We start from the raw sequence: 27913 nt of genomic DNA, 5'->3' as shown, positions 1-27913 counted from the left end.
AACTCTCTGGACTTCACACCTTGCAGCCAGTAGCCACTGCTGACGCTGCCAGACTGAGAGGTTGCATTTTGAGGCTGGGAGAGAAAAGCCCAGGATCCCTTGCTCATTGATCATTTTCCCCGGGGAAGTGTGCTCTGGGTGCAGACATTACATTTCTCATCTTCCACTCAAGCCTATGAGGGATCTAAAATAGATTTGGGAAGAATGCCTGCCTTCCTGGAGACCTTAATTTATTTTTCCTATGAGTAACCCTTTTTCGTTCCTCTGCCGCTTTTAGGGTGCCTAGAATGTTCAGTTCCCTGAGACTTCGTTGGATATTACGAATGATTACATTTTCCCTTCAAACGTTCTTTTAAACTAGTAGATTTAGCGGCACTTTTGCTCCCTAGAGCTAGAGACATTGCTGTGGTCCCTAGTTTCTTCCTTTTCTTCTCGCTGCGACTTTCACTCTCTCCATCACCCAATTTCACCTCACATCCCACTCTGTCACTCAAGGCCGTGGTCTAGGCAACTGAATTCTGGACAATCATAGTTCATTCTCTCTTGGGCCAGTTTGCTTTGAAGATAGTCGGGCTCTTCTCCCCCCTCCCCCCTTCTTGCTCCTCCCTCTTTCCCTGCTTCCCCCTCTCACCTTCTCCTGCTTTTTCTGACTTAATGGATTCAAGAATATCAATCATAGCGGAATAGAATAGATTGAGTCCTCGAAACCTCAAGTGAAGTCCTTCACTTCTCCTTATACAGGAGCTGGGGGTATGGGAACCGCCCCCATCCTCTCCACCCTTCCTCCCCCTACCCCCACCCCCAGGAAACAAACAGCCAGACCTAGTATTGCCCTAACCACCTTCGCCCAGAAAGAGGAGGGTAGGGAAGCAGATTGAGGAGCGACCAGCTGCAGCCTCCCTCTCACTAATTAACTGCTTTATAATTTACTAGCCCAGCGCCCACCTCCCTTCCAATCCCTCTTGTGGGACGCGCAGCCACCCCCTCCCTTACCTCCGTCCCCCATACTCCTTCTCTCCCCTTCTCATTTGGTCAGCCCGGCTTTCCATCCTAACTGAATGGAGTTCTCCGGTGCGCGCTGCCCCAGAGGCCGTTAGGAACTTCCCACCATCCACCGGACACCCCCCAAAAAGCCCCCATTTTTCAAAGGATGCAGCAGCGCCGTGGGCGGCTGGGAGACCACGGCTGCGGACAGACCAGCCTGGCGCACAACAGAAGCAGCAGCGGCGGCGGCGGCGGCGGCGGCTGCTGCGGCGGCAGCATCAGCTTTCAGGTGCCGGGGTGGCTCTCGAGGAGCAAAGGCTTCACCACTGAGACGAGCCCTGGAGGCAGTGCCTCGGAGAGCCCCGGGCTCCGCAAATAGCTGGGGCCGCCTCGAGCCAAAGTGGGGCGGCTAGAGGAGAAGAAGGAAGAGGAAGAGGGAAGCACAGTTCTTGGCGCTGGCGCGGACGGTGTACAAAGATAAGGGCTGCGTTCCTCCAAGCTCCCTTTACCCGGAGTGGCTGGATCATGATTGCCTTCACTGGCGTCACCTTCCCAGGACGAAAGGACAGCGGGAGGCTTGACTAGAGCTTGGCGCCCTTTCTCAACTCCTCTGATTTCTTTTTCTTTCGTTCTTTCTTTTCTTAAAATATAAAAGAACTCCCACCTGGGGCGCTCCGCCACCTTCCCCTTTCTCTTGCCCCAGTTTCCCCCCTCCCCCCAAGCGCTATGGAGTTAACCGATGTGCGCTGCTTGAGCAGCATGGAAGAACTCTACACCATTAACCCGACACCCCCGGCCAGCGGCGGCAGCGGGGGGAGCTGCAGCGGCGCCGGCGGTGGCTCGCGATCCCAGAGGCTGCTCTGGCAGACCGCGGTGCGGCACATCACGGAGCAGCGCTTCATCCACCAGAGCGGTGTCTGCGGCGGGAACGGCAAGACCAGCGACCCTGGCGGCCCCAACCACCACGCGCCCCACCTCCAGCAAGCCCCAGCCCTCCCCCTCTGCCCTTTGGGCCAGCCCGGGAGTCTGGGCTCGACCGGGAAGGGCGGTCACAACAACGGGGGTGGCCCCACCAAAGTCTTCCCCGAGCGGAGGGGCAGCAGCGGTGACCTGGGTTTCCTGCACCTCGACTGCGCTCCCAGCAACTCGGATTTCTTTCTCAATTGGGGTTACACCTACCGAGGGGTGATCTTCCCCACCCTGCGGAACTCCTTTAAGTCCCGGGACCTGGAGCGCCTCTACCAGCGCTATTTCCTGGGACAGCGGCGCAAGTCCGAGGTGGTCATGAACATCTTGGACGTGTTGACCAAACTGACCTTGCTCGTGCTCCACCTGACCCTGGCATCGGCCCCCATGGACCTCCTCAAGGGCATCCTTCTGGGCTTCTTTACAGGCATCGAGGTGGTCATCTGTGCTTTGGTGGTGGTCAGGAAGGACACCACTTCCTACACGTACCTACAGTACAGCGGGCTGGTGACCTGGGTGGCCATGACGACTCAGATCCTAGCAGCAGGTCTGGGCTACGGGCTCCTAGGGGATGGGATTGGCTATGTGCTCTTCACTCTCTTCGCCACCTACAGCATGCTGCCGCTGCCCCTCACCTGGGCCATCCTTGCGGGGCTGGTCACATCTCTAGTGCAGATCTTCCTGGAACTAATCATCCCACGATTGGCGGTGAATTCCATCAACCAGGTATCTCCGCCCTTCCCCTTCCCTACCTCTGGCTTCTGGGGAGCCTCGAGGTTATTTATGAGTGCACTCTTCACTGAGTGACGGAATGAACTAAATGACCTCTAAGACCATCCTTCCCTCTCCAATATTCTAGGCTTCTATGAGTAATGCTTATTTGACCTTAAACGGTATCACCCCACTACCCTTCCTCCACCTCTAGCTTATCTTTTGGCACTACAGAAAGAGCAGAGGGGAGGTGCCTTTGTTCATAATCTAAACCAAGAACAATAGAGATCATTAAGAAGTAGTTGAGGGGAAAAAAGAAGTAGTTGACAAGAAAATCTTTAACTCTCCTTCTAAGTCAAAAATCATATGTGTGTGTGTGTGTGTGTACACACACACACACACACACACACACACACACATATTGAATCCTATATATTGAAGTGTTTGCTGTGAAATTGGAGGACCTGATTCAGATACTGATTGTGCTAATGACCTATCTGTGTGATCTTAAGTCACTTCTTTCTGGGCCTCACTTTCCTCATCTGTAAAATGAGGACATCGAGTCCCTTCCAGCTCTGAGTCTATGAACTCAATCTCACTTCACTTTTATTTCTGACGTCTTTCTTCCACATTCTAGATCCTCAGTCCTCATATCCCCATACTCCTCTCAGCAACCCCAATCCCCTTACAATATTTGCTAACTGGGAAATACTTTCTGAGAACTTCTGGACCTTCAAGAAACTCAAATAAAGTAATAATATTGGTATTTTATATGCATATAATATATGCTTTCATATTTATTCGCCTTTAATGAGGACCCTCCCTCTTTACTGATTGAATTTCAATCTTTTGAATATAGAAGGTGGGGAGGAAGGAAGAAGGATTGGTGTGTCCTAGGAAGGCAAGTTTACCTCAATGATTTGAAACACATTCAGACAAAAGGATAATCATTCTACAGATGTCCATTCATTCCTCTCCTAGCGCAGGATTTCTGCAGAGTATCTGAGTTAGGGAAGAAAGTTATCACTGCATGTGTATAGGGAACTAATGGTGAAAGATTTCTCCACTTCATTCAACTAAACCTAGTAAATAGAATAATGCTCCAACTGTTCCTTTCCCTAGTACCACATTTGTAGCTGAAGAATGTGTGTGTGTGTGTGTGTGTGTGTGTGTGTGTGTTGGGGGGGCTCAAAGTCAAGGAAAACTTCTAACTATTAAATTTTGATTAGAAATCTGTGGGGGGGATCCATATTGTTTCTCTTTTACTCCATTAAAACCTTTAAAAGTTCATTATTATGGTAATTTGCTATGTGGTACTTTGCATGGTTCTAGTGAACAGACACTTGCAAATACTAAATATAAAATTCATTCAGTTGAACTGAATGCATGCTTTTTAGAACTTCAGTGTCTCTAAAATGCTTCACTCATCATTGATCTTCAGGTTATGTTGTCACTTTGATATTCTCTTTCTCTTCTGATAACTCCATATCCATTTGCTCTTGTTGCTTATCTGGATGCTTGTTTTCAGAGTACTTTTTTTAGGGCTTAGCTGTCTCTGGTAGAAACATGGAGTTTATAATGTGTGTGGCTGTGGTCACTGGCTTGGATAGGTCTGGACAAGTTGAACTTAAAGTTTATTTAAAACAATAAAAGGGTAATTTCTAGAAATTATAATCTTCAAAATTAGCATCTGATAAAGTTTCTATTACCTTTAGGGAGTGATAAGGCTGGGATGGAGGATACTTTAGACAATAGCATTACAATGTTTTCTTAAACATACTTACAACCCTGTCACCTTTTGAATATGGATTCCAACAGTTTAAAAATTCATCTTTCCTGCTAAATAATTCTTTCTTTCTCTGCTATTCTCGCATACAAAAAAAACTGACACTGAACAAATCATTGTGGTGTGTATATTAGAGGGAGAAATGAAAGGAGTAAGACAGACAGAGGCACAGAGAGAGAAAGAGAAGAGGATGACTATATGTTTTTTCTTCTATCTGGTTATTTGAAGAAATTATACTCTAAGCTATATCTTGACAAACTCCTTTTTACATTCTATTCTTTCTTAATGGTGGCAAACATTACTAAGATACTTCATTTAAAAATTACATAGCATTGGGAATAACATGTCTCAGGTACTTCCAGGTGGCAAACTGAATGGTTTCAAAGTACAAAATATGCAAAATTTCTTAGTTTTTGTGTTTTATTTTTACTGTGAAATAAGTCCATAAAGTTGATCAATTTACACTTCTTATTTTCACATGCCATTCAAGTGTTACCAAGAAGTGGTTTAAAATAATCACCAACTACCTTTTCCTTTATTTCGAATTTCAAATAATTCTTCACTGAAAAATACTGTATATGAAACTTGGCCCACAAAATCTATACTAACTTAACTTCATATTTTGTTTTATTTTAAAAATACACATTAATTGATTGTTTAGCATGTAATGGTACTGTTATTAGTCTCTTAAGGTGTCTGATTGCCCTTAACCTTTGGTGAAAGTCCAGGGAGCTCTCCTCCAGCTGTAGGTGCTGAATAGCCCTCCACTTCTTGGTCTGTAAAATTTTTCTTTTGGCTCCCTCTAGTGTTCACAACGTTTTTCGAAAATGTCCCTCCCCTTTGCTTTTAGATGAACTCTGGGTGTTGATATTTTTTCCCCCCTTTTAATCCTTTTTCTTTAAGCAAGGTCTCCTAAGTTCATCTTCATGTACTTTCTGTAAACTTTTAAAATGCACTTTGGGCCATTTTAGTAAGAGGAGGACTTTGAATCTGGCATCTATCTTGGACTTCACACCAGTTTCTTGCAGGTTTCTTCTAGACCAGGGATTCTTATCCTTTTTAATGTGTATCATAGACCCCTTTGTCAATCTAATAAAGCCTATAAACCTGAATAATTTTAATGAATAAAATGAAATTTGCAGAATTAGAATATAAATCAATAATATTGAAATATAGTTATATAGATAAATGACAGAAAAAATTCACAGACCCCAGGTTAAAAACTCCTGTTATAAGTAAAATATCTTCTAAATATCTAAATATCTAGTAAAATATCTTCTAAAGACACTTTGCATTTGACAACATCAAAAAGCCAAAGTTATCTGATAACTGATATTAAATAAGAAAAAACCCTCTAACTTGTCATAAAGCACAGTTAGAAGAGCTATGATTTCACTAGTGACCTTTCTCAACCACAGTGACTCTCAAGCCCTATCATTGCCATAGTAAATACTCTTCATGAACTTTTGTATACACCCCTCCCTGCCAATGCACCATAATTTTGTGACTCACCTGATCATGAAATTATCTGAACTTTAGCTAGACTGGTTCTCAGATGGGGAATACAAGTGAATTTGTTACTGGATTAGCTATCAGTTTATATTCTACTGGCATAGCATCAAGAACCCCAAGACCACACTGATACTTTTATGAATTGGAGAGGTGGGCTTCAGTGGAGAATATAGTAATTGCATATGTGTACAAACACTCATTTAAGTATATTGAATGCAAACACCTTAGAAGTCCAAACAGCAATACTCTTTGAGATTTACTCTGGATAATTGTGGGTAGCTATTACATTTTTTACAAAGTGGGTATGTGAAGATAGCACCACATATGATGCATGAATGAACATTTACTGAAGGAGCTAAGGAAAGACACTTTGTTAGACAAATGCTGCAACCCAGGCAGGAGGCTATTCTGCAGTAACTTCATCATCTCTCTCAGCAGGGCACAGGCTTATCATCTGACAACCACAGACCCTGGTATCTCATTCCATCTCAAAATTAATTTTGACTTCCATTAAGAGAAGTGCTCATGTTAACTTAGCATCTTAAAAAAATTAGGAAACATGAAAATGCAGCTCAGAGTCAATGTATTTTTAGCAGCTGTTTTATCTCTCTGAAAATGCACTCTCTAAGTATACAAATAATACCAATAATTGTTTCTACTACAGCCAGTGTTGTGAGAAGCTTCTCCCTTCCTCTTTTTCCTCTCTGCCTCCCTTCCTCCTCCCCAGCAAGGAAATGAGATCTGTGACATTGTATAAAATAACGAAGCTGTAATTCTCTTCCTGTACAAAACATAGAGAGATTAGATCTTAGTGTTCTCGCGGATGTATAGTGTACTTTACCCAAGTGAGCCAAGAGTAGAAAATGCTTCCTTAAAAAAGTCACCCAAGAACCCACAAAGAGGTGTTTATCTCTCCCACTCCCCACCCCAAAGGCAAAGGTTAGGATAAAGTCAGCTCTTTCTCATCTGCGAACAAAGAGTTATGTCTCAGAACAGATCTACCCTTCCTACAGCTTTCTTCTTCCCCTGTGGGGTGGAAAAAGTGATTAATTCCCCAAGGGTATAGGCAGTTCAAAAGGCTCCTTTATTTCTCTGCTCACCTGAGCTCTGCCATTAGTTGTAAAACTGATGCTCCCCTGAGTAGCACTGTCTCCTCAAAGGTGGATCAGTTTCATGCCAACAAAGGAATAGAATGTATCTGATACAATCCAAGGACAAGCATTTCTTTGCCCTCTTTCTGCTTCTGTCACTGACTTCCTGCTCATCCTAGACTAATAAATTGCCCTGTTGTTTTTGTTTATCCATCTGGCAATTCATGACACATTGACTTCTTGCAAATATACGTAGTGGCACCTAGGGTTGATAATGTTGACTGACTATTAGAAGAATTAGAGGTGATCTAAATACTGTTACCATCATTATTAGTACCCTTTTAATTGCTGATAAGAATTATAAAGTCTCTGGTATTTGACTGTTATTTAATTATCATTCATCAACTCTTTAGTGATGAGGTGGATGGAAATCATTTTGGAGGTTGGACACTGATATCTAATAATAGTTCACAGGAAAAAGAATGATCTCGGGCTTTCCTTTTGTGGATCCAAAAGTGCACTTCATTAATCTTCTGTACATCTTGGTAAAGTGGATGATAAGGTAACATCAGAGTGATTTGTCTATGCTAGGCAGGCAAGTAAAAGGCCCTCCAAATGGGAGAGGACTAGTTCTTGACAAGGTCAAATCACATGGGGTGTTGAATTTAGCATGGCTTCCAAACTCATCCCTCACCACATCTCAATCTAAATTTAGTCCCACTGAACAGTTGAAATAAATGTAAGATCATGTCAACTTACTGTAGTAAGGCTTTTTTTCCCTTGAACAATTTTTCAGTAATCTTTTTTTGGCCCTGGGTTGGACCAAAGGTATCTGTAAGTGTGTGTATGTTGAGTATACACACACACACACACACACACATGCATATACATATATACATACATGCATATATATACACACACATACACACACACACACACACACACACACACACACACACACACACACACACACATATATATATATACACACACACACACATATGAGTATGGTTTTTTTGGCTAGGAAATGGGGTTAAGTGACTTTCCCAGGGTCACACAGCTAGTACGTGTTATGTGTCTGAGTCCTGATTTGAACTCAGGTCCTCCTGAATCCAGAGCCAGTGCTCTATCCACTGCACCACCTAGCTGCCCCTTGAGTATATATTCTTGTACTTCGAGTCAAGATTTGACTTGGCATAGAAATCAAAGAAGTGGAGATAGAATAACCAATTTTAAAAATCATTTTTAAGGAAAGAAAGGCCAGTTTGAACTTAATAAGTATCTGAAATGTCTTATTCATCCCAATTCATATCATATAAACAAAATTCTCTACTTTGTGCTTAACAAAGCACATGGTCGCTATATCAAAGTCATGTTTGCTAAATCACCTCAATTTGGGTGTTGAGATAGTCTCTTCAAAAGAAAAAAGTTAATCTCCCACAGCTGAATAAGTCTGTGCCCCAACTGAATTTATCACTACACTTTATAGAGCACATTTATTTGAAAAACCTATGGCACGCTGCCTGTACATTTTTCTTCAGCAAATTCTTAAAGGTTTTTTAAAAATTATTGCAGCATTCCAGTATGCCTGAGGGAACAAAAATACCTCTCCAATAAACAGATTTGAGTGTCAACCTTCCCAGGGGGTTCCTATGGATGCCAGAGAATGGAAATATTATTCTTTTACTGGTGAAAAATATCTTGAGACTATCCTTTTAAATTTTTTTTGCTGGATGCAGGGTAGAAGGAAGGGCTTTAGCATATGATGGCTGTGTGACAATTCAAAGCATCTAGGTAAATTTCCCTTGATCAGTCTCTGCCACCTTTGCCCTGCCATTTCCTAATGGGTTTAGGTTTCATGGTTTTAGGGCAATTCATAATCTGATGGTGTAGCTTGCTTTCTTCTTGATTGAATTATCAATTTATTTTTCTTCATATCCGGTAGTATATCACCTAACTGGTGTCAGTGGGTCAGAGTATAACTATATTCAAATTGGGAGTTGGGGAAGGCTTCTTGGGGAGGGGATATATATGTGTGAGTCGGGGGGGGGTACTTTTCTCCTGGAGCAGCTGCAGCTATGTCCTGTTTAATAGAGCAAACACGTTAGTCATATTTACACTTTGATGATTGATGGCATTTTAAGAGCTCATCAAAAATGAGTGAAACCGAGCATAAAAATGAAAGATGTACACACACAAAAATCACTTATCCCAAACTCAGTGCAGCAAGGAAGCACTTGCAATCAAAGGTCACTGCTGTGATCAAACTGATGTGACATTTTGCCGTTGTCTAAATACTTCCTGTGATCACAATCTTGTCATTTCATTAATCCATATATATTGGTCTGATTCAAAGTATATGCACAATACAATGACAATGAACATCTCAAAAAAGCTTGTCTTTGGGGAAGAAATTAGGCACATATTGACCCAGTGAGGGACCCATAGTCAAGATCTTATCAGGAATCTGTGGATGATCAACATACCAGCTCATTTGACATCTTGATTGTGAAGTGTGGCATCCCCTTCTCTCTGTTCCCACTCCCTACCACTTGTATTTTTTAAGGCAAAAGAAAAATTCAAGGTTGGAGAGCCAAGAGATTTTGTGGTACAAAGGTTTTGACTTCAGTCAGCAAGAAAATGGATTATGCAAATTATACCTTCCTCTATATTTTTTGAGGTACTCAGAGAGGCATGGGATTCTTTGGCCTAGGGGGCAACAATAGAAAATGGAAAGCCAGTGTAAAAGTGAGTGAGCAATGTTTCCTGGGGAAATGTAATTAGATTTATACACTGAAATCATATCATGTGAGTTTTGTTTATAAGGAACTATTTTAAGAAGTCAGGTTACTTAAGCAGCACTTCCTATGTCAGTTTTTCTCACTGGAAAATTTTTCACAGTCGGTCCTACCGGGCAGAGGAAGAATGCAGAATAGAAGAATTAACTGTTTTGGTGCCAGACTATCTGAGAAGACACTGCAGTATCCTTGTAGGAATAAAAACCATTTGAAAAAAATCAACAACCATTGCCTGTTCTCTGGCAGATGTTCTGTCTGGATGTTATTGATGGATTGTGCTTAGATGAATTTGAATTTGCTGGTTTCTTTGTGAAATGTACATTGGAAATTGAGTAAGAATGTATGTGACTCAATATCTGGGCTGCATATTTTCCCACTTGTGCTATTCACATGTCAGATTGTTTGGGATTTTATAGTCCTTTTTTGTGCCTGAGCTCAGGTGTTTCTAATTGTACAAATGTCTTGCAAACAGAATTCTCTCATAAATCAAGATTAGGAGATAAAGTTCTGAAGGGAACATTCCAAGTTTCAGCAAAGACATGAGGCTAAATCATACTGCTTTCCTCCTTCCCCACAAACCACCCTGCCCATTTTGGGATTAATAATTCTTAAAAACCATTTTTTCTGTGAAAAGGTTATGTCATATAAAAGAAAAATTAAATCATGCCCCAAGAACCATTTTATTTTGAAAATGAAGTATTCTTTTTCATCTTAGCTGATTTTATATTCAATTGGAATAAGCATTTAAATGTCCCTGCTTTGTTATTTGTGATTGCATTCCCAAGATATAGGATACCTTAAAAAATATAAAGTTATAAGGGCAATCTAATTATTTTTTTTCTTCTTTGGCTCAGAATGTGGAGGAAAATGTAGTAAGAGAAACTACTTTGTTATGGGTAAATTTCTTTGCATACGGTGAAATAGTGCTAAAGGACTGGCAAGTATACCTGGGTTCAAGTATTGTTGCTGATATATCTCTTAAGATATTAGTACTCCAGGAAGCTTTCTAAGATTATGTTTTATAGATGAGCTATAGGTCTGCATTGGTGGAGAGAAGCTCTATACCTGGAATTCTCCACACTTAAGAATTCACAGTTCTAAAACAAAACAAAGAAATAACAACAATAGAGTAAATTACAGGGACTTGTTTATCTTCTGGAGAAGAGAAGATATTTGAGGAACATGATAGCTTTCTTCACAAAGGAATTGTGAGAAGCATAAATCTAGAGATACCTTCATTCCAAATGTTCAAATGGAGTATTTGTGCCTGACCTGTGGGCTGAATGGCCACAGTCAAACACACTGTACCTTGACCCCAACATTATGATGCCATTTGTCGTCTGCATATATGAAAGATGAACAGAAACATCTGTCTTCAGTACAGTATGGCTCTAGAAGGTATAATGTAGGACCAATGGAGAGTTGTAGAAGGCAATATTTGAATCCATATAAAGAAGAACTAATAGCTATTACTGCTCAAAATGAGTAGTCTTTTTTTCATAGTGAGTTCTTTATCTCTGAAAGTCTTCAAGAAGAGATTGGATGCCTACCTGTGAGGGATGTTATAGATGGAATTCTAGTACTGGATGAGAGGTTAGATTCAATGACCCTGAAGGCCATTTCCAAGATCCTGTGAAATGAAGTCAACAATATATCAATCCTTGTACAGAATCATACCAACCACCCCTTTGGTGGACAAAAATGCCAGGAAAACTACTGTGGGATTTTAAGGTGTAGAAAGGATTAAGGGAGGGAATGTGATTTGAAATTAACGTGAAGAGGAAAGAAAAGGATCTATACAGATTTTTATTTTTTGATTATAATTTTTGAATTCTCTCCTCCTCTTTTACCTCTCCCCCTCCAATTAAGTAAGCAAGAAGTATAATATCATTATACTTATGAATTCATGCAAAACATATTTCCACATTAGCCATGTTATCTGCCTGTTTTTAAAATATTGCACCCTCCCAGTTTCTTTAGCCAAAGAATTGCTGCTAACAGCTGTTGTCTATGTCATTTATGCCTGCCCTTTAGAACAGGGACTTGAGGGAAAACAACACAGTTTACTATCCAAGGCCAAGTAATTGTAGGCAGTTATGCTTAAAAGTTTTAACTTAGTAAATGAAAAGTTTCCAACATGATCTTTGTGAAAACCATCATTGACCTTAGTTTACCCATTTATGCAATGCTCATACCTACCTTAAGGAGCTCTGAGAGACTTTCCTGACTTTGAAAAGAACCAGTCACTTTCATTCTCTAAGGAGTAATTAATTTAAAAAAAAAAGATGGCCTTGCCCCCTTTTCAAGGTTAGATAGGGACCCATTACCTAAATAACTCTGTAACATACCTAGAAGCCTTTTCAACAATAGTATTCCTCAAGCAAACAAAGAGTGAGCAAAACAAAAAAAACATGTCTCCATCTTTGCATAGGATAGTACTCCACCCCATATCTAGAATGTGTTTCTACTGCTCATACACCCCTTACATTCTCTAGTTTCCTTCAGAGCTCAGCTCAAGGGTCATTTTCTACATGAAACTTTTCCTAATCCCTCCCAATTGCTATTGCTTTCCCTCTCACCCAAATTGTATCTATTAAAAAAAAAGAACCAAAACCTATGATTTCGTATATATAGGGAGATCCCAATGAGGAATTTCCTCTTCCAAGGCAAATGGGTATGTTCTCCTCAGTGGAAGAGTTGTCTGAATCACTCTTCCACCAAGTGACCTGCCTAAGATCACATAGCCTGCATGTGACTCAAAGGCCAGTTCTCTATACAATATGCTAGCCTACTTTTTATTCTCTCTCTCTCTCTCTCTCTCTCTCTCTCTCTCTCTCTCTCTCTCTCTCTCTCTCTCTCTCTCTCTCTCTCTTTCTCTCTCTTTCTGTGTGTGTGTGTGTGTGTGTGTGTGTGTGTGTGTGTGTTGGCTCTTCCAGCTAGATTATAAGCTATGCAAGGGCAGGGACAGTTTCACTATTGTATTGACTATTTTGGAAAGGGACCACTGAACTGAAAAATCACATATATTGCTTAAAATAACACTGGCAAATTTGACTATGTTTTCTTGCAAATCTCATGCTATTCTTATGGGGAAATGATGCATAACCTCACCATCATGATGTGTCTATAATGTATTGGAAAAAAAAAAGCATTGGATTTAAAATCAGCCTGTGTTCCAATCTGACTGTGCCACTTATCACCTCTGTGACCTTAGTCACTTAACTTAACTTATCTTGATTCTTCATTCCTTATCTGTAAAGTTAAGTGTTTAGATCAGATGACCTTGAAGGTCTCTTCTAGAATTAAATCTATGATTTTCTGAATTGGAATCAGCAAATGGAATTCTCCATGAGGTATATTTCAGTTAAATATAATTTGGTTCAATTCAATAATTATTTATTAAGTGACTGCTGTTTGCAAAATATTGTGTTTAGTATAAGACGTAAAGATGACAGAAGACTCAATCTTTGGCCTGAAAGAATTGGCCCGTCTAGTAAGGGAATAAGAAAAATAATACTCAAATAATGACAAAAGGAGTTGTAATATCTTCGATATTACAGAGAGGTTTAAACAGTAGGAAGTGAGATATTAGAAGGGAGCATTATTTTGTAGTTGAAGAGTATCAGAATTTATTGACAATTAGAGCTGGCAAAGGTGGGACCCTGGGATCAGAAGATTTAGAGATGGATGAGGAAACTGAGGTACTGAGAAACTGTGGCCCTCCTCTCAAAGTCATACAGTCAAGCCCATTCATTAAGTACCTACTATGTGTCAGGCACTATTCTAAGTTCTATGGATACAAAGAAAGACAAAAACACAGTCCCCAAGGAGCTTATATTTTAATGGTGGAAATGACATGCAAATAACTATGTACATATAAGATATATACAAGATAAATAGAAAGTAATCTCAGAGGGAAGGTACTGATGGGGTGGGGGGAGTGGGAAAAGGGAGAGATGGGTAAAGACAAACCAGGAAAAGGTAGGAACTACGCTTTTTTTTTCATTTTGTTTTTATTTCATGACTGGGTCTCCCTTTCTCACCAATGCCGGAATGCAATGGCCATTTGTGGCCACTCCTAAGTCTAATACTGATGGATACAAAAGCTTTAGCCTGCTCTGTATTTAATCTAGACCATTTCACTTCTCTTTAGGTAGCTTGGTTGCCTTCCACTCCTGTGGAACTCATCTGTGCCAGATGAGTTGAGTTTTAGCACTACTACAGTATAAAGTTCCTCAACTCAACTGATACAACAACCTCAATCTCCTCTAGTAGCAGGGGCTACAGGACTGCACTATTATACTCAATTTCAGTTGAATCCTAAAGGAAGCTAAGAAAGCCAGGAAGTAGAGGGGAGAAAGAAGATTGTTCCAGGCCTGTTAGTAGGTACCAGAGCTAGGACTTGAACCGAGGTCCACTGACTTCAAATCCAGAGCCCTTTTTACTGAGCTTAATGAGGTAGTGAATTCTTCATAACTGAAAGTGTTCAAACAGAGGCTGGATGAGTCATTGTCAAAGATATCATAAAAAATAATAATTTAAGAGCTTGCTAGGAGGCTCAGTGGATAGAGCACTGAGCCTGGAGTCTGAAAGACTCATCTTCCTGAGTTCAAATATGACCTCAGACACTTACTAGCTGTGTGATCCTAGGCAAGGCAATTAACCCTGTTTGCCTCAGTTTCCTCATCTGTAAAATTAGCTAGAGAAGGAAATGGCAAACCATTTCAGTATCTTTGCCAAGAAAACCCCAAATGGGGTCATGAAGAGTTGGACGAGACAAAACACCATGGCAACAGCAAAAAGGGGTTTGATGAGATTACCCTGGGGTTCCTTTGCAACTTGAAGAATCAGTGATTTTGTGATCCTTTGCCTGAAACAGAATCTACAAAAGGACTTATGTTCAGCATCAATGGGCATGAAAACAACAGGAGGAGCTAATATGACTGCATGAGAGGAGACTTAACCAAGTAGGAAAGCATCAACCTGATGTAGGAAGTCTGAATTCATTCCAGGCTTAGTTAGCAGAAATGCAGGCTTTAATGGACTATCACCTTCACAGGAGGAGTAAGACATGGGTAAACATGGGAACTCCACAGTTATGGGAAGCCTGGCCCAGCCCCAAATACTCAGAAGCCTTTGAGATTCACTTTTGAATGCATTAACTATTCACTGTAGGTTTTCCTATGGCACTTTTGGGGACCTTCCCAACTATAATACTTTTAAGGACTTTGGGGATTAGAGCTGGGGGTTGGGAGTAGAGGAAGAAAGTTGTCATTGACAAATAATGTAGGGTCCAAACCAAATTGAAGGCATATTTTGGAATTTGGGAGAGGGAAGTAGAAGAACAATGCTTGTTAATTGAAAAAAAAATTAAACAAAATGAAACTAGGGCAGTTGATTCACAGCCCTTATGAGAAAAAGAAAAATCACTTTAATAAAATGCCATGTGGCACTTAATTTTCACTTGTGGCTCCAAGAAGATGTAATATGTGGAGTGGTCATGCCCCAATAAAAAACCCTCTCAGCAGATGGACTAAACCAGGTTGAGGGTAACTGACAGGCCAGAGCAATCTGTTCCAGTGACCTTGAGGGTGGCTGAAGCAGGTGCTATGGAGCACTTAGAGCTTGGCCAGACATCAAAGACACCAAAGTTATCCACTGCATCCTGCACCATCACCAGTCTTCCTGACTTTATTCTTGTCACTGGATTTTGATGACTGTGGAAGAGAGAGTGAGGCTATCTACTTTGTGCAACTCTGCCTTACTTACATTCAACTCACGCACAAGTCAAGACATCACTCCATGACGCCATTGGTCCTCTTTGAAAACAAAGAACAACAACTACTACTATTATTACTACTACTACCACCACACTTAAGTTCCACTTTCCATGACCACACTAGTCCAGGAAGCACTAGTCCTTCCAGGACTTCCAGTCCTTCTGTGACACAACTTACTGTGTGTCCTGAAACAAATCACTTGACTTCCATAGGTCTCAGTTTCCTCAACTGTAATGGAGAGTGTTTGGATTAAGTTCCCTTGAAACTTTAGATTTCTATGGCTCTTGTGCTAGTAACTTCAATTACGTTCACTCCAGAGGGTGAATTTCCCCCAAGTTTAATTGTTTCCCAAATCATTTGGTATGACAAAAAGTGTGAGGCAAATTTTAGATTAAAGGCAGAATGGTCATGGAGTGGTTAATGACAATCGATCTATTCCTTGTTTCAAAGAAAAGAAGATGCTCGAGTGCCTGATTTTTTTTAAGAATGTGAAAATTAATTCTACAAAAATCTCCTAAAATTTAATTTTCTTGGTACAAATATTCCTCTAATTCTTGATTACTCCATTCATTGATCAAACATTGCAAAATGGGTCCATTTCAGAGAATTATAGCTAAAATATTGATAGTTTCTCTGTGGGTTTGATATTTTTTTTGAATGAGCTCACAAGCTTGAGAAATACTGATTATGCTTTTTGTATGGGATAGAATGTGTTCAGACTTCACCCTAACACCATATAGCCATTGCCAGCCACTTCCTCTCTTTCCTTGCTCCATCTGTCCATCCACCCATCCATCTAAAGGTTAAAAAAAAAAAGACAGCACTGGTCACTGAAGGAAAACGCCTTCCTCCTTTGAATGTTATTAACTGTGACTCCAGAATTAATCCTCTTAACTTCGAATACATAGTAAATTTAGAGCAAAGAGCTAAAAATGTGAGTTTCCACTACATACATGTCAGAGAATCCACAGACATAGACCATAGAGTAGAAATAGAGAGCTCATATATTTATTCAGAGGGTTTATTCCAATTAAAAAACAACTCAAGACAAAATCATGACATAAAGAAAAAGAAGTTTGCTTATTTGAACTAATTAAATTAGATATCTTCCCTGAATGTATTAGTGAAATAATTGTTCATTTTCTAGCCACTTTAATTTTTCTATGTACAGATATAAAAGCAATATTCATTCAACAAACTTTTTGAGAACGCCAATGCACAAAATATTGTGGTAGGCACCAGTAATAAATAAGACACAATCATTGCTTTCAAAGAGTTTCTAGCCTAGCAGGGGGTTTGTTTTATGTGCAGAGAAATGTAATATTGCACAATAATTAATGCAGAGCACAACACACTCAGAATATTAGAAAGTTACAAAATTCTAGGCTAAGTAAAATGCAGCAAACATCATTTAACACAGGCAAACCAAAGAAACCATTTGAAGGATGCTGGAGCAGGAGACAGCAATTAGAGTTATACAGAGATGATATGGACTTCCTTGGGAAGTAACAGTGGTCCTCCCCATATTGAACATCTTCATTTATTAAAAAAAAAATTGGTTATGTGGTGGAGGGGATTATTTTTCAGCTATGAGTGGAACTGAGTGGCCGTTGAGGTCCCTTGAAGCTCTGTAATTCTTTGTGTTTTCTATATACTTCCTGAAGGAGATAGAAAGCAAGCTTTAGGAGGACAGGCTTCATTTAATTTTTTGATCACTTCATCCCCAGCCTATCACAATGCTTTTCACATGGAAGTAAAGAAATGATTATTTGTTGAATAGAGTTGAATTCATTCATTCAATATATATTCACTAAGTCCTTAGCGCTTTTTCTCTATGCTACCACTGGGGATACAAAGAAGCAAATTAACAGTCCCTGCCCTCAAAAAGCTTATGTTCTATTTTGAGGAAAAACAATAGATTCACAGACAAGCATAGCCAAAGTAAACAGAAAAGGATTTAGGTGGAAAAGGGCAGGGGAATCTGCAAAAGCCTTTTGTGAGAGATGGAAACTGAACTGAGCCTTTGAAGGGGAAATTAATGATTGCATCAGGCAGAGGGAAAGATAGAGAGCATGACAAGCATGTGGGATACTCTATGCACAGGAAAGCATGACATTTTGACTGAAATGGAGAGTCCTTAATGGACAGTCATGTGAGATTGGTCTGCAGCGATAAATTACAACCAGACTCTGAATGGCTTTAAATGTCACAGGGAAAAGTTTGTGTTTCATTTTAGAAGCAGTAAGAAGCCATTGGAGTTTCAATTCTACCATCATAGTATTGCTGACAGTGTGGTATCGTGTCATGTAAAAAAAAATAATTTAGAGTCAGAAGATGTGGTTGTATGTCCTGGCTGTCCTGCGTAACCTTGGGTAAATCACAATCTCTCTGGGGCCTCAGTTTTCTCAACAGTAAAATAAAGGGGATGGTCTAGATAATCCCTAAATTTCCTTCCAAGTCTAAATCCTATAATCATATTATTTTAACATGCTGAATTGACAAGGTAACCTTAATAACAAGAAATTTAATAGGGAACAAATATAAAGTCCTCTGTTTGGTTTAAGCACATAGACTAGACAGGATCAGTTAAATGGAAATGTGTCTAGACATCAGTTCGTGTGGAATGACCCGCAAACCTCAATGTGATTCCACAGTGTGACATGATAGCCAAAAACTTAACATGATCTTAGGATACTTTCAACAGATTCAACCCAATTGAAGGTCCAAAGGAGTAAGCGTTTATGAAATGCAAAGGTTCTGGTGATACAGAAATAAAAATGGCATAATCCTTTCCCATTGGGAGCTGATGTTCTAATGAAAGAATAAGAAATGTGCACAGATATGTATGATATAAATTGGAATGAGTAGGTGCATAGGAGAGGTCAAATGGAGGACAGAATTCAAAGTAAGGCAACATATAGATAGATACATATGTGTTTGAACATCTGGGATATCATTGATGGTCTTGGTGCCCCATTTAGGGAAGCATATTCACAGTTGAGAATGTAGTCAAAGACTATCAGAATGGTGATGGAGATGAAAGCCTGCCACGTTAGGAACTATTAAATGAACTGGAAATGTTTAGATTACAAAAGAGAAGAAATAGGGGTGACAAGATTTTTAGTCGGTATTTGATGAGATAATATGGGGAAGATAGTGTAGAGCTGCTCTGCTTGAACTCAACAGACAGAACTAGTTACAATGTGTAGAAACTACAGAGAGGCAGATTTCATCTCAGTATAAGTAATAACCCTACTCTGTCTGATCTACTCTGATCCTTTATTTTGGCATGGAGGTATCCCTGGATTCTTAGAAACTGTCAAGAGAGTGCAAATACTAGAGGGTTCTAACACGTTTGAAGGACTTTGAGTCTACTCCCAGCAATAGATTGAATCCACCTTCTGAGGACCAGCTAAGGCAAGCATGGAGAAGCTTGTTTCCATACTTGATAATGAAGTTGGCCACTTCATCATTAATTCTGTGGTCATGTCTACCCATGAAACACAGGTGGCATAGGGGATCGAGTACTAGACTTGGAGTCAGGAAGATCTGAATTTGAATCTTCCTTCAGATGCTTATTAGCTATGAGACCCTGAATAAGTCACTTAACATCTCCCAGCCTCAGTTTCCTTATCTATTAAATAAGGATAATAACAGCACCTACCTCTAGGGTTTTTGTAAACAACCAATGAGATAATATATGTAAAACACTTCACAAAACTTAGAGCACTAAAATTGCTATGATTTTGGTTCTGATTATTATTTTACAAAATGACTGGCCATCTAGACTGGTCTCCTGATTCTGCAGTAATGGTAGAATTATGGAAAGGGGGGCCAAGGGTGATAAGAATTATTTAATTTTTTGCAGTCTAAAAAATTTTAACTTAACCACTGATATTCTCAATAGAAAATTGTTGGACCTTATCTATAAGTGGGCATATGGGGTCTTCGGGGAGGATTAACACCTCTGGTGTGAGGGCTCACTGAGCCCTTTTCAGGGCTGCTTATCCACCTTGTGTGTCTACCAGCCATCTAACTCTCATCTATGGCTCCAAAAGCTATAGCATACACATTGGCCACATCCCTGTAAAACTTTCTCAGAAGATGGGAAAAACCAGTTTGAGGGTGACTGACAAGCCTCAAACCCATCAGTGAGTTAGGGGGATGTCTACTCCAAGTATGTGAAGACTTCTCCCAGTGGAAAAGATGGATGAGAATAATTTGTTCCAATGGCTGCGAAGGCAGCTGAGGCAGGCTTTGTGGAGCACTTAGAGCTTGGCCAGACATCAAAGACACCAAGGTCATCCACTGCATCCTGGGTCATCACCGCTCATCTTTTTTTAGTCTTGCTACTGGACTTGTATGACTCCGGAAGAGAGTGAGGCCAACTACTTTGTGCAACCCTGCCTCACTTAAATCCAATTCACAAGCAAGCCAAACCATCACTCCATGGTGTCATTGGTCATCTTCGAAAACAAAGGACAAACAACAGGTGGGCGTAATAATAGAGCAGAGGTTCTTAATCTCTTATTTCCTGGACACTTGATGAATCCAGTCTAGTCTTGTGGAACCTTTGGATCCCTTCTCAGAATAGTATTTTCAAATGCATAAAACAAACTATATTACATTACAAGGGGAAATGATTATATTGAAATATATAGTTTTCAGAGTACTACAGGAAAAATTCCGTGTGCCCCAACTTAAAGATTCCTATGCTAGAGGAACTGTATTATATCAGTCTTGACATTCTCACTGTAAAAAAAACATCAAAAGATAGGAGGAAGTTGTAGCTAAATGGAAGCATGGCTCAAAAGTTCTCTTTGGAGAGATAAAAAAAAAAAGAGTTGGCCAAGATTCTTTTGTTGCAGGCTTACAGAAGTCTATAATTAGAACTGACCTCACCAACCATCTAGTCCAACCCTTAGCCCAAAAGAGATCCCCGATATAAAATGCTTAATTAGTGGTCCTCAAGCTTTTGATTAATGAGCTCCAGGGAGTGGGAATCCAATACTTGTAGACATAGCCAGTTCCACTTTTAGATGGGTCAAACGGTAGCAAGTGTTTTCTGACATCAAGCCTAAACTTGTTTATTTGAGACTTCTACTCACTGCTCTTGATTCTGTCCCCTGGGCATAAATAAACCAAGTTGAATGCTTCTGTCACATGACAGCCTTTCATGATCCCTCTGAATTTTCTCTTCTGTAGTCCCTTCCCCAGTCCCTTCAATTAATCCTCTGTGGGGGAGGAGGAGAACTTCACAAGTTTTGGAGTCAGAAGAACTTGATTCAAATCTCATCTCTGTCTTTACTACCTATGTGACCTTAAGCAAGGCACTTAATTTCCCTAGGCCTCAGTTTCCTCATGTGCAAAATGAAGTCATTTTACTATATGGCCTCTTGAATTAACTTCCAACTTTAGAACTGGGGTGCTGTGATCACATTCATGGATTCCAGGCCCTTCACCATGTGGCTGGTCCTCTTCTGGATGATCTTTAGCTTGTCAATTCTCTTCCTAAATAGCAGCACCAAGAACAGAATACCAGATGTGTACTGACCAATGCATGCACAGTGGGACTATCACATCTCTTTTCCTGAAGGCTATGACTTTCAGTTCAGTCCACTATCGTGTTAGTGATCCTGCCTGCCACTTCACATTGCTTATTCATATTGAGCTTTTAATCCACAAAAACTCCTTGATTGCTTTCAGAAAAAAAAAAAGTTTTCTAACCCTGCTTTCCCCATCTAGTACTTATGAAATTCATTTTTGCATGTAAGTATAACACTTTAGTGGCAACTAAGTGGTACAGTGGATAGAGCACTTTGCTGGGAGTCAGGAAGACCTGAGTTCAAATTCAGCCTCAGATATGTATTAATTGTGTGACCCTGGGCAAACGCTTAACCCTATTTGCCTTAGTTTCCTCATCTATAAAATCAACTCTGGAAGGAAATGGCAAGCCATTCTAACATCTTTGCTGAAAACCCCAAATGGGATGACAAAGAGTCAGAAACTATTGAATTGACTGAACAACAACAAAAATAAGCAGAACAATCTGTTCCAAGCTAAGAAATACAGTGGTTGTTCAGTGGAATAGGTTAGGTACACAATACACAGTAGTAAATGACCACAGTGGTCTAGTGTTTGATAAGCCCAAAGACCTGAGTTTTGGGGGTAAGAACTCAATATTTGACAAACATTACTAGGAAAATTGAGGAAAAGTTAACAGAAATGAGGCATAGAGCAATATCTTACACCACATACCAAAGTAAGGTCAAAACTGACAAATGATTTAGACATAAAGGATAGTATCATAAAAATTAGGGGGAGCAAGAAAAATGTGCCTGTCACATCTATGTACAAGGAAAGATTTTATGATCAAACAAAAGATATATGAGATTAAAGGGATTAAAATAGATAATTTTGATTTCATGAAATTAAAATACTTTTGTACAAACAAAACTAATATAGTCAAAATTAGAAATAAAACAGGAAACAGTGAGGGGGAAATTTTGCAGCAAATTTCTCTGATAAAGGCCTCATTTCTCCAACGTATATGAGAGTGAGCCAAATTTATAAAAATAAAAGCCATTCCAGAGTTTATAAATTGTCAAAAGATATTAATAGGCAATTTTAAGAAGAGGAAATCAAAGCTATCAATAGTCACATTTTTAAAAAATTCTTTTAATCACTACTGATTAGAGAAATGAAAATTAAGGCAACTCTGAGATACCACCTCACACCTGTCAGATTGGCTAACATGACAGAAAAGGCAAATGACAAATGCTGGAGGGGATGTGGAGAATTGGGACACTAATGCACTGTTGGTGGACTTGTGAACTAGTCCAGCCATTCTGAAGAGAAATCTGGAACTATGCCTAAAGGGCATACTTTAGGGCAAACTCCACATACCTTTTGACCCAGTAATACCATTTGTAGGTCTGTGTCCCAAAGAGATCAAAGAAAATGGAAAAGAATCTATTTGTACAAAAATTTTTCATAGCAGTTCTCTGTGTGTGTGTGTGTGTGTGTGTGTGTGTGTGTGTGGTGGCAAAAAATTAGAAATTGAGGAGATGGCATTAGTTAGGGCATGAATGAGTTGTGGTATATGATTGTGGTGGACTACTGTGCTATAAGAAATGACAAGCAGAATAGTTTCAGAAAAACCTGGGCAGATTTATATGAATCCAGGACAAAGTGAAGTGAACAGAACCAGGAGAACATTTTACACAATAACAGTAATATTTTAACGATAATCAACTATGAAAGACTTAGTTATTCTCATCAAGGCAATGATCCAAGACAATTCCAAAGTACCTGGGATGAAAAATGCTATCCACCTCTAGAGAGAATACTGATGAACTCTGAATGCATATAGAAGCATACTTTTTACTATCTTTATTTTTACATTTTATTTTGTTTGTGTTTTCTTTTACAATATTGCTAACATTTGCATGACCTCACATGTATAATTGAAATCAAATTGTTTCCCTTCTCAAGATGGGGTAAGGGTTGGGAAGGAAGGAGAATATTTGAAACTCAAAATTTTAAAACATGATTGTTAAAAAAAAAGGTTTATACATAATTGGGAAATATCCAACAAAAATAATTGGAATAAAAAAGATATGTGATCTGATATAACTAAAATAAATGTTGTGACATATCTTTAGAATAAGGGCACCTTGACTATGTGTATCACATAGAAGTTGACTTATTTTTGAGGTAACTGCCTGTATTTGGGGATAGCTGTTGCCAGATGATTGTAGGACCTTTTGTGATTACATAGGTGGGAAGTAAGCTTATCCTTTTAGCACTATTCCTTTGGATGTCATGCCATTTTCCCTTTAAATCAGAGGAATCGAAGTTAGTGTTCCTGAAAGTAATTTGGAAATATTTAACAAAATAAATAAGAATTCAATAGAACATAGATAATATTAATATGTGATTTTTTCTAAGTTAACATTCAATGGTTCTCATTTCTAATTGAGTTTGACACCATTATTTAAACCAGTGAACATTTCATCAATCCTTCCTCTCCCCCTCCCTTTATTCTATTCATTTCCTTATAGTGGGAAGTAGTACCAGTAGGTATGATCCTCTCTTGGAGAAATTAGTTTTATATGCATCCCCCTCCCCAAGCCTTTAATTGGAAAATCCCTGTCTCGTCTTCTCCTGTTTCTGTGGAATCCTTTGTGCTGCCACAACGTTCCTTTCTTACTGAAGGTTTATAACTCCAACTCTTCCCTCTATCATCTGGCCACAAAATGTTCTTTTTTTACTGTCCCTCCATCCCACAGACACCTCTCCCCTCAATTCTTAATGTCTTTTCCTACCTAGTCCCCTCTCATTTTATCTAAGTTATTTTCTTTACTACTTAGTTTTAGTTTTTCGAATTTGTCAGCCTTGTATCCCAATTAATCTTATTTGCTTTTAAGAATATCATATTTCAATTTTACTTTTCTTTATAAACTAGAAGTAGTCTTGTGCTATTCTGATGATTGTTACTGGAATATGAAAGTTTTTGAGCTTTCTGCTTACAAAATTTGTTGATACTGTAATTATGAACTTTGGCTACAATATTTCTTGGGGATTTAAGCATGTCGTTTATTTTTGTTCTGTGGAATCTATTTAAATCTATAATTTATTAGGTGTTTTAAACATTTCTGGGCATACAGTTTTCCTATATGATATTTTAAAGTATGATACCCATTTTTATTGACCTTTTTTTCAGGAAGAACAATAATCCTTAAACTGTCTCTTTGACTCTTATTTTCAAGTTCTGTATTTTTGTTTTATAGAGCTCTCACAGGTTCTTTCAATATTGTCTTTTGATTTTGTTCAATCAACTTTCCTTCTTCCTCTGCATTTTTCTATTCCAATATTATCATTCTCTTTTTATTATAATTTATGATTTGGCTAAGTATATCTTTTGTTTGAAATATTCAACTTTCTTGATAAACTTTTTGATTTCCTAAGAATCACATTTTTCCTTATTTCTTTGACTTTCTTTTATTTTTCAATGTTTTTGAAGCATTGTCGGGGAGCATTTTTGTTTTTTGTTGTTTTTTACAAATGCTCCAGCATTGTTTCAGAGGAACATGTGGAATTTGTTGTAATCACTTTACCTTCCTTCAGAGATTTTGCCTAAATTTCCTTTATTGCATAGTAGTAGTTCATTGAGATGGTTCTTTAATTATTTGTTGATTGCTACCCCTTAGTAAGTTTGTTTTTTTCATTTCTTTTCTGTCGCTCTGCTGATTATCCTATGCTGTCCTTGCCGTAAATGTACTCATTTCCATTAATCCTTTGTCTTCTATAGGTCTAATGGTGCTCTGTACCTCTTCCAACTTTTGCTCTCTGTTTTCTGTTCTATCACTACCCCTACCACTACCAAGGCTATACAAAATGTATAGCCTCCAAGAGATGAGTTTGACCTTCCTGCAGGGAGCCTCTGAGAAGCCATGGTAGTTGCAATTTTTTTTTTTTCAATTTATGAAATAAAACAAGCATTTCCATAATGTAGTACATAAAAAAGATGATTGCATATGAAACTACAAATCTACAATTCACAAAGTTCTATTCCTTTCAGACATACAACAATATTATGTAAATTTCTTTTTTTTCCCCCCTTTTTTTTCCCTTTCCCTCCCTCCCTCTCTAGCCTAGAGAAGGCTACCAGTAGACACAAATAGGTGTGGGTATATGTACGTGTGTGTGTGTCTGTGTGTGTGTAAAATCATTCTATACATACTTCTATTTATCAGTTCTTTCTCTGGATGCAGATAGCATCTTTCTTCATATGTCCTCTACAGCTAATTTGGGTATTTATAGCAGTCATAATAACTTATTCACTCAAAGTTGCTCTTAAAGCAATATAGTTGCAATTATTTCCCATGTTTCCCACTTTTCCAGTTCTGGGCTCTGTATTAGTCCTTTAAATTTTGCTGAGTATTTTACATTACATAATGCATTATCCACTTAAGCCTTACTACAACCACGTAAGGTAGGTACTATCATGCTTACTTTACAAAAAAACTAAGACTCAGAGAGGTTGTGTCTTGCTCAGTGTTAATAAGTGTCAAGAGTAGGATAAGTAACACAGGGCTTTCTGACTCCAAATACAGTACTTTATTAACAATGCCACGTTGTTAAAACAGTTTAAAGCTGCTAGGTGGCACAGTGGAGAGAGTGCCAGGCCTGGAGTCAAGAAGACTTATCATCCTGAGTTGAAATCTAGCCTCAGACACTTACTAGCTGTGTGACCTTGGGCAAGTCACTTAACCCTGTTTGCCCCAGTTTCCTCATCTGTAAAATGAACTGGAAAAATAAGTGGCAAACCTCTCCAGTAACTTTGCCAAGAAAACTCCAAATCTGGTCATGAGGGGCTGGATTTTACTGAAATGACTAAACAGCAAAACAGTTTAACAACTTAATAGCCTGTTTTAGGTGATAACAATTTCCCCTTCATAAGATCAGTTCAATCAGAGGATAAATGGCAGCTTTTCTGAAATATTATAAAAGAGATTCTCACTTCATACAAAGGTTAGACAAAAGAGACACCTTCAGGTCCCTTCTATCTCTGAAATTCTATGTAACTTTTCCTAATAGCATTTCTATGTCTTAATAGAAAAAGCCCTAGATGTGGAATCAGAATCCTGAGCTTAAGTATGGGCTTCCATATTTAGTACCTGTGTGACCAGGGTATATCAGTTAAGCTCTCTGAGCTGTAATTTCTTGTACTGTGGATGATATCTGCACTGCATATTCCTCAGGGTTTTTCTGAGGAAAGCTCTTTTTGAACCTTAAAGACCCATAGATCTGGAGTGGTGATAGTTTTGATTATTGCTCATACATTCTTATAATGTTCATTTTAGGTTAAAAGAGTTGGCAAGAGTAGAGATTAATTTAGCATTTTAAAATCCTTGGTACTTTGTAGAAGACAATGAAAAGTATTGTCTCGTGAACCTGGCTTAAGCTGAGGATCCCCGAGGGAGAGGCCCTGGAGCACAGGCCATCCCTAAAGCCCACAGTGCCCACCACCAGCCTGAAGGGAGTGACTAGTCTTCCTGTGATATTTGTCTATGTCTTTTTTTCTGAAACAAAAAATTCAGCAGATGACGAGGGGCTGGGAAAATTCCCCCTCTTCTCACCTCACTCCGCTAACTCCTCATGATTTTTAAGTCATGAGTCATATTAACTTCATGAGGCTAACATTTTATGATCAGTCATGAGTAAAAGCAAAATCCATGCTTTTAAAAATGCAAGTTTAGGGGGCAGCTAGGTGGCACAGTGAATAGAGCTCTGGCCTTGGAGTCAGGAGGACCTGAGTTCAAATCCAGCCTCAGACACTTAACACTTACTACCTGTGTGACCCTGGGCAAATCACTTAACCCCGATTGACTCACCAAAATGCAAAAAATAAATAAATCAATAAATAAAAATGAAAATGCAAGTTTAGGATTTCAGAACTGCAAAAACCTTTATAAACCATAGTATTCAACCCTTCCCTGAAGCATGAAAACTTTCTACATATTCCAATCAGTAATTATCTCATTTTTGCTTGAATCCCTCCAGTGAAAAAGAATTCAGCTTCCCAGGGCAGCCCAATTTGTAGTTGGACATCTCCCACTGTTGCAAAGTTCTTCCTTAAAATGAACTCCAGTAGCTCTATCTTACTTCTAGGATCAAATTAAAAATGGTCCGGTTTACATTTAAAGATCTTCCCTACCCTGCCTATCTCATACTTTGCTCCCTTAATGCATTCTATGATCCAATCACGATAACCTACTTGACATTCCTTGAAAATGATGCTATCTTCCATCTCACAGGCTGCCCCCCAGCCCTGGAAGGCTCTCTGTCTTCTACTTGTTGGTTTCACTGTCCTCCTTCAACACTCAGTTCAAATCCTACCCACTGCAAGAGTCTTTGCCTGTCCTTCCCCATATTCTCCTTACTACTAGTATTTTCTCTCTGAGATGACCATTCATTAACATTGTATAGCTGATTTTTTGTCACTCACAGTAGTTATGTTGTATAAAGTTGCTGCAAACACTGAATTCATGAATACTTAACCATTACTCCTAGGGGAAATATAAGGTTAGGTCTTTGTGAGCCTCTAGTCACAGTATTTATTTAAGTGTTTTCCAGAGTGGCCTCACTTGAAGATCGGCAAATTTTCTCTTCCTTTTTCTGAATGTTCTGTATTGTTGATTCTTTAGCAACTGAACTCATGGCCAATGGCATCATAGTTCATGCCTGAATGAAACTAAGCTAACACACACGTATTTTCTC

The 27913-nt window shown here is 39.2% G+C and overlaps 1 protein-coding gene across 1 annotated transcript in view; it reads left to right on the top strand.

Moving 5' to 3' along the window:
- The first annotated feature begins 491 nt into the window (after window positions 1–491).
- The window catches only part of ADCY8 (adenylate cyclase 8), a 361487-nt gene continuing 334065 nt past the window's right edge, over window positions 492–27913 (top strand). The window contains 1 exon segment of the mRNA XM_020997906.2: window positions 492–2676. Within this exon segment, the coding sequence (XP_020853565.1) occupies window positions 1711–2676 (966 nt within the window). The 5' untranslated portion in view covers window positions 492–1710.

This window comes from Phascolarctos cinereus, unplaced genomic scaffold (genome assembly GCF_003287225.1).
Source record: "Phascolarctos cinereus isolate Bilbo 61053 unplaced genomic scaffold, phaCin_HiC Scaffold_4;HRSCAF=312, whole genome shotgun sequence".
Taxonomy (NCBI): domain Eukaryota; kingdom Metazoa; phylum Chordata; class Mammalia; order Diprotodontia; family Phascolarctidae; genus Phascolarctos; species Phascolarctos cinereus.
This window is presented reverse-complemented; position numbering and strand designations above follow the sequence as displayed.